The 12230-nt window shown below is 38.7% G+C and overlaps 1 protein-coding gene across 4 annotated transcripts in view; it reads right to left on the bottom strand.

Moving 5' to 3' along the window:
* Positions 1-12230, bottom strand: part of FGFR2 (fibroblast growth factor receptor 2) — a 119669-nt gene that overhangs the window by 19655 nt on the left and 87784 nt on the right. For 2 of the 4 annotated variants that reach the window (XM_074959231.1, XM_074959234.1), the window contains 2 exons: positions 9988-10132; positions 7419-7615 (listed from right to left, as the gene is read on the bottom strand). In XM_074959231.1, coding sequence (XP_074815332.1) covers positions 7419-7615; positions 9988-10132 — 342 coding nt within the window. Of the gene's footprint in view, positions 1-7412; positions 7616-9987; positions 10133-12230 lie in introns of all 4 variants that reach the window. The other 2 variants (XM_074959233.1, XM_074959232.1) reach the window with 1 other exon arrangement.

Genomic DNA, 12230 nt, shown 5'->3' with positions numbered 1-12230 from the left:
TTCCACTTCATCCCTCCCTGTTGTGCTTTCCATACTCTCAGCTCAGGCTTCTTCAATCTGTCCAAAATGTTCTCTCTCAAGGCATCTACCTTGCCTGCCACTCTGATGACATCCAGTCCCTCTTCAAATCACTTTTACAGGCTTCCCACGGTCTTCCACATCAAATGCAAACTCCTTGTGCTCACTTCAATAATCTGCACAATCTAGCTCCTGCCTGCCTCTCTGTGCTCATCTCCTTTCATTCGTCCCTCACCTAGCCCTTTAATTTCCTTCATTCTGGCTTCTAGACCTCCTTCCATGCCTGAAAATTCCTCCCTGATCCAATCTATCATCCTCTATGCCTTTCCTTCTTTAAAGCACACTTCTTCCTAGGGCTTATAAATCCTAGTCCTTTCAGCAGAAGTGCTAATGTGCCTGATTCACAGAGGATACAATTCTGTATACAACTCCCAGATCGGAAAATTAGACCTTTAGCTCAAGTTGTAGAGGCTGATACTTTTAGCTCTAGAAGTCTCCAGTTCAATCCCCGGTCATGACCAAAATGCCAGGTCATCAAACTAACTAATGATAAACACCAAACATAAATTGAAAGAAATTGTGAAACTCACAAGACGCTAGTCCCACTTCATCATGCAGTCACACTGCTCTTTGTTCCCCTTACTTTGTTTATACGTTGTTTATTTTAGACTGAAAGATCTTTGGGGCAGGTATTCTGTGTTTATACTTGTCTGTCAAGAGTCTAGCACTCTATCAGTGCAACATAAATTTTTTTTTTTTATACTTCCACAACAAGGAGTAGATACCTTGGGTGAGATCCTTGCCCCACTGAAGTCTATGGCAAAACTCTCATTGATTTTAATGGTGTCAGAATTTCACCCTTTATGTCCATACCCTATATTATTTACAAATGCCTGTCTGTCCTTCTGTGTTAGCTGAGAAGCTCTTAAGTGATACAAAGCAATGAAATGACATGTAAGTGAACAGCATACTTCACAAAATCAGACACATGTCCAGGAATTTTCCACAACCACAAATAGGTAGAACTCATGGTGGCAAGCAGTTCCTGAGAGAAGTAGTTTAAAAGCAAAGATGGAATTTGGAATATTCCATCCAAATTTGCTTGGGCACCATTTAAGTTTTGGTAAATGCAGCAAGAGTGACTCTCTTGATGCTTGGCAGGTAGAATTATTCATAGGTGATGATCATACTCACATTTAGTAGCAACTTAACAATAGAAAACAGTTCACATTAAAAACACCAATTTGCAGAACTCTGAGTAAAGATTATAGTGATCTGACAGATATTTTACTTCATCATCATAGCCACTGCTGTTTTCAATGGACACTGAACCATGAAGGTGTGAATAAAATGGTGCGTTACTTAGTTAATATCTCATGCACATCAAAGAATGATCTGAAATGGGTTTTCAGAACTTTATTTCATTGATAGGATGTCATTAGTACAAATAACTGTCTCTTCATCTTTGATCATTTGCTTGCTCTTAACTTAAAAGAGGATTGTAGTCAGCGGTTTTACAGGTTAAAAACATGTTTACATTTAAACTTGGAAGAAACTGTAAACCTGTAAGTGTATTTTGAACACAGAAAATTGCAAAAATGTTGCAGAAAAACAGCTGGAATTTTTTGCCAATTTTCATTTCAATATAACTGAACCTGTTTACTTCATACAATAACTATGTAATTGACTAACTGCTATATGAAATAAAAGCGCATTAGCCTGGTATGATGGACGAGTGACATCCAGAAGGATTCCCCAGTATTAGTCATAAGGAAAGGAATAGACCATGCTCACAGGGAATATAATTTTGATTGATTAATTGGAACAGTGCAAGAAGTTATGGAAGCTGAAGGGCTATAAAAGTCCTGCTTGAGAAAAGAGGAAGGCAGACTGAGTTGGCCCTTGGTCAGAGGAGGCCCTCTGAGGTTAGACAACTATTTAAAAATGGCCTTTTCTCCCTTCTGTAATAGCAAAAATAAGCCTTTGAAATTTACATCAAGCATTTTTGTTTATCCACTATTGGACTACACTATATAACAGTGAAGAACATTCCACCTAGGTGAAGCTCGTTTTAACCTACTTGAATATTTTTAAGGAGTCGTATGTAGGAAATTCACATTTTCTTACATTTTATATATCCCTTTTTAAGTAGATCACTGCTGCCCCATTCTTCTGGGGACATGGGCAACCTCATCCCAGAGCTTGCTGCTTTGCTAAGATATGCCCCAAAGTTCAGAATGGAGAATTCATTTCAGCAGTGTGGGACAGCAGGTTTTGGTTTCAATCGTGTAATGATCTGAGAGATTTATGGTGTAAATATTAAAGGCTAGACTGTGCCTTTGAGGCAAAGCCCAGTGTTAAGGAGATGGAGAGAAACCGCACTGTAGTGAAAACCCAAGGCAGAATTTTGGCTGACTCAGTCACAATTCCTTCTGGAGCGAAGATGAACTTGCCAACCTGGTAAAATGATTTGATGAAACCTCTGCAAAATATGGCATGGAAATCAGTGCAGAGAAAACCAAGATGATGACAAATAAACGTGATGGGATCAGATCACACATCACTCTCGGTGGACAAGAGCTGGAGACAGTGAAACTGTTCAACTATTTGGGGGCAATCATCACTGATGAAGGATCCAAGACTGAAATTCGGGCAAGAACTGCGCGAACAGCAGCAGTAGTGGCAAAGATAAAGCCAATTTGGAGGAATAAGAACATCCCCCTGGGATCCAAACTGAAACTGCTGGTCGCATTAGTCATCTCCATTTTTCTGTATGCATGTGAGACATGGACCCTTATGGCAGAACTTGAACAGAAAATATAGGTAGTAGAGATGAGATACTTCCGTAAAATCCTGGACATTTCCTACTTTGACCACATCACTAATGAAGAGGTCCGCACCATCATCACCCAATGCACTGGGTCATATGAAGACCTCCGAATGACCATGAAGAAGCACAAGCTGAAGTGGTATGGCCATGTAACAAGATCATCTGGCCTATCCAAGGTTATCCTTCAAGGGACAGTACAGGGGAAGAGAAGAAGAGGTAGACAGAAGAAGAGATGGACAGGAATGGACTTTGCAGAGACTCAAGCACTGACACACAATCGCCAGGGGTGGATACAATTGGTTGATTGCTCATCAATGATGGTGCCCCAATGACCAATGTGGTTATGGGAGTGATGATGATAATGATTGATGATATAGTAAGACAAGCATTTTGGGCCATATCCAATCCAGAACTGTTTGTGAGAGTATGTGTAGGATGAAGACCAAACTCATAGATCAATACTACATGAAATATTATAGAATCATAGAAATGTAGGGCTGGAAGAGACCTTGGGGGTCAAGTACAGGCCCCTGTGCTGAGACAGGACCAAATCAACCTACACCATCTCTGACAGATATTTGTCCAACCTGGTCTTAAAAACCTCCAGGGATGTGGGAATTCCACAACCTCCCTTGGAAGCCTATTCCAGATCTTAACTAACCTTAGTGTTAGAAAGTTTTCTCTTAATATCCAACCTAAACCTTCCCTGCTGCAGATTAAGCCCATTACTTCTTGTACGACCTTCAGTGGACATGGAGAAGAATTGATCACCACCCTCTTTATAACAGCCTTTCACATATTTGAACATTTTTGTGAGGTCCCCCCAGAGTCTTCTTTTCTCAGGTCTAAACATGCCCAGTTTTTTTAACCTTTCCTCATAGGTGAGGTTTTCTAAACCTTTTATCATTTCGATTGCTTGCCTCTGGACTCTCTTCAATTTATCCTTATCTTTCCTAAAGGGTAGTGCCCCAAATTGGACACAGTACTCCTGCTGAGGCTTCACCAGTGTCAAGCAGAATGGGACAAATAACTCCATGTCTTACATATGACACTCCTGTTAATACACCCCAGAATGATATTCACCTTTTTTGCAACTCCATCACGTTGCTGACTCATATTCACTTTGCGATCCACTATAACTCCCAGATCCTTTTCAGCAGTACCACCACCTAGCTAGTTATTCCCCATTTTGTAGTCATGCCTTTGATCTTTCCTCCCTAAATGCAGTACTTTGCACTTTTCTTTATTGAATTTCATCTTGTTGATTTCAGACCAAATTCCCCAATTTGTCAAGTTCATTTTGAATTCTAATCCTGCCCTATGAAGAGCTTGTTCTAGTGTCTTTCCAGGTACTGCAGTTAGGCTGACTGGTCTATAATTCTCTAGTTTTTCTTTGTTACCCTTTTCAAAGACAGGTACTATGTTTGACCTTCTCTACTCCCCAGCTATCCTCCATTATGCTTAATCTTAATTTCCTAAATCTGAACTATTTCTTTCTCTCTCTTCTTTTTTAATCCTATCAAATACCATCGTTCTGAATGATGTTATTCCATTTGGTGAACTCAGTCTTCCCGCAGATCAATTAACCTTTTTATCATTACAAATACATTTGCTATATCTCCATAGTTTTAGACTCAACAGCCTACTTCTAGACCAGCTGATAGGCTCATCAAATTAATTTACATGTATTTAAAATATGTCTCTCTGTAAAATGCCTTCCCTTCTCACAACACACAAAGGAGAAGGGATTGCAAATATTTCTTTCTGATCCATTACTGTGATCAATACTTGGAAAATTTCTAGGCATGAGAGCATTCCTACTTATCCATAGTATGTTTGTAACCCTGGCAAGTCACGAGCTATGGGACCCTAACATCCGGAACACTAAAGTACAGTGTCATCTATTTTATTAAAGGCATAAAATTGTTCTACAAAACAAGTGAAAGTTCTTACTGATGTTCAACTTTTCACTTTGGTTCCTCTGCCCCATGAAGTGACTATTTGAGATCTACTCTCTGACTGGTGTCATAATACCCAATCCCATAAGCAGTTCACCTCCCAACCCTGTGAATAGTTACTCCCACACAGAATGCCATAGACACACACCAGTGTAGGTTCGATTTTCTGTAACTAAGTAACAGCACTGGGCTCATAGGCAGTTCCTGTTCAAAAAGAAGGTAATAGGACACAGTGAGGTCAGGGCAAAGGGTGGGGGAAATATTTTTTTCTGATTAACTTCATTGTGACCCCAGAGCTTCTCTGGAATGTGGAAACAACTGAATTTTGGTAGGAAAAAATCTTACATGTGTAGAAGGATAAAATATAGTGGATAGTCACTAAATAATAGTTATAAGACTCCCAACCCAAGCCATATGGTACGCAGCAGTAAACCTCTTCCTACCTAGAGAAGATGCCATTCACAGTCAAACAAATTCCTCATCTTTGCCAGTTTCATGCTCAAATCAGCCCCTTGGGAATTTGACCCATCAGCAGAGAATGTATAACACATGAAGAATTCACTACTGATGACAAATGATTAAACTGAGGGCAATTATTGGCACAGGACGTCACACACATACCAAAAGGACACCTAACAAACCACCAGTCCAAAAGTATTTTCCATCAGAAAAAGATGAGTTTACAATGAGCCTTAAGCCTGGCTGGTGACAGTGAAGGCACGCAGAGGATTCCTATCGCATTTTCTCTGTCAACAACATTTTAGTACAATTCTTGTCATTCAGGCCACAGTCCAATAAATGTCTTTTATCATAGGAGCTGATACACATCTCCTTCTCTGGATAAGGGGGCTACATTTAAAAGGCCTTCTTTGTGAAGAACAATTGGTATAGAATTTTTAATATATATCTATCTGGTGAAGAGAGACATGTCGTGGCTATTTCTGATCAATCAATCAATCAAGTTCCACAGGCTTAATTGGCAGGGCTTTGGGGGGGGGGGCGCACACCAAACTTTCTCTCTCCTCATTCGCAATCAAATTCAAATGCAAGCAAGTTTAGAAACAGAATTACAATGATCATGATGAGCAAAGAGATTCAAATAAAATAAGAACTGACACAAATCTTTGACCATAAGAGGAAACCAAACATATTTAAAGTTTGAAAGAGTTTGCGCATTTTTCCTCCCTATTCAAATTCTATGAACCCCTGCACTTCCTGTATTCAAGATCAGACTAAAATATTGCAATAAAGGTTCCTCTCACAGTGTTTCTAACCCAGAAGAACTAGAAATCCAGAACAAAACAAAACAAAAAAAAGCACAGCTTATTAAATTAAGACTCATTCCCACAATAAGAATCTAAACTTCTATCTGCTTATCCACATTGAGAAACCAAACTTTCTGAGGAACACACATTATTACAAATTACATAATATTCTGAACAGGCTGCAAAAACAATGGGAATTTTGTACAAATTACTAATTTTATAGATGGGCCAGATCCAAACACCGTTGAACATTAGAAAGCAGAATCTGAATCTAAATTTTGCTGATGGCAAATTATATTTTTTATAATGAAGCAAACCCCCAAATCCAGAGACCTTTGAATCCTGAGGCACTGAAAATCTGGGAGTGAATCTTTGTGGCTTAGGCCCATTTCTTCTGAAGACTTATAGCAAGAAAATCAAAACATATTACACTACAACCTCAAAAGAAACAAGTCTTTTAAAAGAGGATAGTATGTGGGAATCTTGCTGGTTTGGCAAGTGATGGGCCTATGACAAAGCCAAAAAGCCTATCACTTGCTCGACTGGTTTGTAGTTCCTGGTACTGCCCTCTCCAGAGACTTTTACTGCCAATGATGAGTCAAAGTATGCTTTAATAGATTCAGTGAATGTTTCACGTGACTTTTTATTGTGATGTATGCTTCAAATTTGGTATTAGTTTTTTCCCTATGGCCAGGTTCCAAATGCATCTGCAGCTTAATCAAATTGCCTTTGGGAATTTGTTTAATCTCTCCCCTACTATTTGATTATGCTCTTGTGTATTTCTGAAGCTGTTTCTATGTGTTTGGTTAGCGTTATGATGTACTGAAATTCCTTCCTGCTCAGTCTCCGGAAATGCTTCCTAAAAATTTCCTCTTTCTCTCTGGTACCCACTTACTATGATGATAGGTACCTTAGAAACAAAATTATAAATAAAATTAAATAAGGATCACTTGTGATGCCCATTTCTGAAGCCAGCTGAAAATTTTCCACTGACTTCAACGAGCATTGGATCAGGCCGTAATTGCATCAAGTGCATTTTCCCCTGTGGATTGCTAATATAGAACATGCTTCATTTTTAATTTTCCTTCCCCTACCACCCACCCTGCTTTCTTCTCCCCTTGAGGAATATACTCTACATTTAGGATGAGGCTCTCCATATTCTGGCTTCCTAGGGTTTTAGGCACTGAAACCAACTCTTCTATGGCAATTTTGTGTACAACTGATTTGAATCTACATCAAAACTCTGATCTTACAAATCAATTTCATGGCGCTCTTGCTCTCTTTTTGGGGGGGGGGGAGGGGATTGGGGGGAAAAGTTTTTTAAACTCTTTATCTACTTTCTGTTACCTGTCTACGCAGAGGAATGCGCTTAGTCAGCTTGTGCACGGCAGGCTGGCTGCTGAAGTCCGGCTTCTTGGTAGTATTCTTCATGCGACACAGGATGACTGTCAGCACCATACAGGCAATTAAGAAGACCCCTATGCAGTAAATGGCTATCTCCAGGTAGTCTGGGGATGTCTGATACTCTTTTTTTTCATCAGGAGCTAGGTTGGAAGTTTGGAGGAGGAATAATCATGCCACAGAGTTAGCACACAGCAAAAACATGTATCAGTACAGTAATTGGAACAACATTAAATTACATGGGGACTTCATGCAGTGACTTCACGAAATACAGAATACTGTTGATCTCCAAAGAATTTGTTTAGAACATCTCATAACCAGTACACTGGTCTCCCTCTCCAGCTGGTTCAAGACAATTTTGAACTGTGTGTGTGTGTGTGTGTGTGTGTGTGTGTGTGTGTGTGTGTGTGTGTGCGCGCGTGTATGTCTACACATATATATAGTTGTTGGGATAACTCATTTTGCTTCACTGTGAATTCAGTTCTAAAAATTAAAACTACACCTAAGTTTGTTTTCTAGTTCTGACTTTCAAGCCAGGCTCTCGAGGAGGAGAAAATGGGCACATAATTCACTCCAGATGAATAAATAGTTAAGCCAATTTTTTGATAGCAACAAATGACAGATTTAAGTCAAAATAATTCACAAAAGCATTGTATTTAACTTTGCTAACCGGCTGAACACACATTTACAGACGAACACTTATTCATTTAGCTGGGCTAAAAGAAAGGCTTATAAACTCCTAAACAGAACGTACTTTGGGCATGAGCCTGTGTTGCTTGCGTATCCAAGATTTCCGCTGGGAAATAAGTGCACAAGGAATTCAGGATCCATCAGCCCCTTATAAGAAGTTTGCTTCTTAACTCAGGCTGTTAAATGAGTTGAAGGGAATTAGCTGCCCAACTCCTACTTAATTTCTATTTTAGTTGGGTGCCTAATTCCCTTAGGCTCTTTTGAAGAGTCCAGCCTCAGACTAAAAAAAAATAAACAAACAAACATGATGACTGAATTGCTTTCAATACACTTTAATGATTCTCCTTCAGTCAGACCTACATAATAGTTTTCATACTTTTTTTTTTAACCTCATCAGTGGTAACGGGTCAATAAGATTAGTCCTTATTTGGGGAGGGGCGGGCTGTGTGGGTGTCTTTTTGTAAGTAGCTACTATTCTTATTGAAACCATTTTGAAGTTATCCTCAAGACGGTTACATATGTGAATACTCTAAGTTCATGTTTACCTAGCCTTTATCTGGAATATGCCTCCAAAAAGGCAGCATTCCACAGCAATCAAGGGTCACTCTGCAAGCAGTGCACATCCAAGTTTTCATTTTCTTGTACCTCGTCTTCAGTTAACGTCATATTTCATTCAAGCAAATTGGTTAAAAGATGCTAAACAGTCACTTGCAAAATGCAAACACTGCTAGCAGAAGCAAGCTCAGCATAAGCATTGTCTGACTGCTTAGTGATGAATGAACCATGCAGACGTCAGTTCACTGGGCAAGAGGCGAGTGAGATATAATGGAACTGTTTTGTCCAGTGCATTTTAATAATAAAGACATAATGGCCAGTAGATATTAAGAACATTTCGCTTGTGTAGCACAAACCATAACTACACAATTATGCAAGACACACATGCAGGTAACTGCATCTTTTTCTTAGGATTAAGAATTAATTAATGATCAAGTACATAATGGCCCAGCACACCTCAGATGACCTAAGTTATCTCAAAGGTAACATCAAGGCAGTTACATTATAGCTAACAGTTATACATAAGAAAGTTTGACTAGCATAAAAATAAACTAAAAGGTTACATTTTCGGACAGCTAAAAATTGTCAGGCAATAAAGCGCATTGATGTTTGTTTCTCCTAAGAAAAAACATCAATCCCCGCATTCTAGGACATGCTTTGCAGTAAAAGCAAATTAACTATTCATTCTCTTAAAACATGCAATGTTGAAAGATGCACAGAACCGATTCCCAAGGTATATCATACACTGCTTCTGTATACATTCTGCTGGCTTTAAAATTAGACCCAATGATTCTCACAAGAGACTTAGGTTATAAGTAAAAGTGAACCCAATCATATGGAATGGCTTAGAGATTTTGATGAAACATACTTTATAATGGCCAAATTAGTTTCAAAATTACCAAGGTAATTTTGAATTTCCTCTTATGGGAAAAGTTTGTGATGATCAGTGTGTTGATTCTCAGTATCTCATTAAGCGCTAAGAAAATATATTTCCTTCAAATTTCTGATGAATGTTTGACGAATGTAAAGATGTTTAAATTAAGCCTGATAGTAGTTCAATTTGTCCTTTACATTTTTTATAGCTGCAGACTAAGTGCAGTTCTGTAAGACATTCACAGACTTATCAAGGTGACTTTCTTTAAAAATAATAATAATTAAGAATTTTGAGGATAATAAAAGCCCCATTTCTGAGACAGAAGCTGTGCTAATTCTGCAGCAATCAACAAAGAAAATAAAAGAGGAAAAACCACTGAAAGAGAGCAGTGTATACCTGGCAGAACTGTCAACCATGCAGTGTGAAAGGATATCCCAATAGAATTACCCGCCAAGCATGTATACTCCCCAGCATCCTCAAAAGTTACATTCCGTATATAGAGAACCTCAATCTCTTTGTCCGTGGTGTTAACACCGGCGGCCTAGAAAAAAAAAGGGAAGCAATAGAAAAGCTAGACATTGTGGGAATTCTTGTGGACAGGGCTATGGAACCACAGGGCTTTGCACTTTTTGAAGTCAGTGGGGTGTGCAGATCCAAAGTTCCTTCCCCATCCACAAATCCCTCATCCAAAAGGCGTTTACCAACAGGTCCCAGCTCACCTCAGAGAGCAATCAACACCCTTCACCAGACCTAAACTCACCACCTAAACATGCATGCAATCAAATGACATGGAAAAATTAACCCACAACACTTTGTTTTCTTTCTTCTTTTTTTAAGAATAAAAGTAGATTGAAAGAAAAACAGAGAGAAAACAAAGTAGGACAGTATCTGGTACCACTCAGCTACCAGAAAGAATCATGCCATACAAAAATATACACTGAAGAGATGAAACCTAAGAGGCAAATTCTGGCCTCAGCTACACAAACAACTTGTTTGCTATCTTGAGCAGAATATGGCCCTAAGAAATCTTTATCCATGGCACTGTATTTAAATATGGCATGTTACACAGTGCTGCCAAGTCTCACCATTTTCAATTATCTAGTCTCATGATATGCTTTTCTTAAAACCCTATCTCCTAGAATCATGCTATTATGTAAGAATCTCAGCTTCTTCTTCTTTTCCCCTCAGGTTATGTTACTAGCCCAGGATTGTGGAGAAAAGCTAGAAAGCCCTAAAGGTTAATAAAATCAGGAGGCAAACAAAATAGAACCCAAGTAGATATATAAAAATCTCAGCACACGTAAACAAATCTCATGATTTTTGATGCCTGAACCATGATATTTGAAAGTTTCTTGTTGACAACACTGATCACGTCACAAGTCATCTGTTGTATAATCGATTATCTAAACTTTGACAAACAGAATTAACTCAGAAAGAGACTTTTAGCCCTTGATCCTACAAACTGTTCAATGGGGCAAAGCACTGCACTGACTCTTAGGAGGAAGTAGGTCAGACATATAGAGAACACAATTTTAAAACAAAAATAGAAACTAAATTGAAGTAAATGAAGGAGAGACTGAGCAAAATCTTATCCATCATTTCAGGTATAAATTGTCAATATGATGCTGCTTTGTGTTTTATAGTTATTTTGTAAACAAAGTAATGGGGAAAAAATCAATCACATGCAATTTATGTGCATGTAATGTAGAAGGTCACAAATGACTAAATACTGTGATAACTTATGTCTTGAGATGTACGTATGTAAATTTTATATATTTGCTGCAGCAAAAAATAGACCTTAATATTATATAATACCACTCTGTATTTTTTATGATGAAATATACAGAATTAACAACAAACCTAAACACAGAGACAGACATCAAATACAAGAGAGAATAAAATTGGTTAAGACAGATCAACTTCAGAAAACACAGAGCACAGACAGAGACTATTGTGAGAATTTTTCCATGGCTGCTGGCGTAATACCAGTTGCATCACCAAAGGAGGATTATAAATATACCAAGGCCAAAGAGTTATCCTACAAGCTGCCTGCAGTCTCCCAAAGCACCATTTTTTTTCAGCTTCTACACATCCAGCTTTCTTTAAAAAACATTGTTACCTTTTGTAACAGTGAGCCAGGCAGACTGGTTGGCCTCCCCTATATAATTGGAGACCTTACAAATATATTCTCCAGCGTCCGCCTCTGTCACATTGTACAGCGTCAGCACTTCAGCATTGGAACTATTTATCCCCGAATGCTAGAATAGACCAATAACATAGGAGAACAATGTAACTGCTGCCCAATATGGACATTACTCTGTTTATGGTCCCACCACCAACACTGCATGAGAACATACCTTCAATTTAGTGTAAACACCAGTGTCAAAACATTGTTTTTGTTGTTTGGGTTTTTTTATTAGAAGTAACTAAGAGGAGTTGTTAATGGGGGGGGGGGGGGGAGGAAGAGCACCAGAGCTGGTATACTAGTTCAATGGAATAACATGGCATATAGTTGACCAGCCTGGATGCCAACTGGTTGGATTCTTGGCATCGCCAACCAGTTTGGAAAACTTCATAACAGAGAATTTCCTTAAACGAACTTCCTTAGAATGCCTGCCAAGAAGAATAACCTTGTGCCA

This window comes from Natator depressus, chromosome 7, assembly GCF_965152275.1.
Source record: "Natator depressus isolate rNatDep1 chromosome 7, rNatDep2.hap1, whole genome shotgun sequence".
In the NCBI taxonomy this organism is placed as follows: Eukaryota; Metazoa; Chordata; order Testudines; family Cheloniidae; genus Natator; species Natator depressus.
Note: the sequence above shows the minus strand (reverse complement) of the source record. Positions and strands in the feature narration are given on the sequence as shown.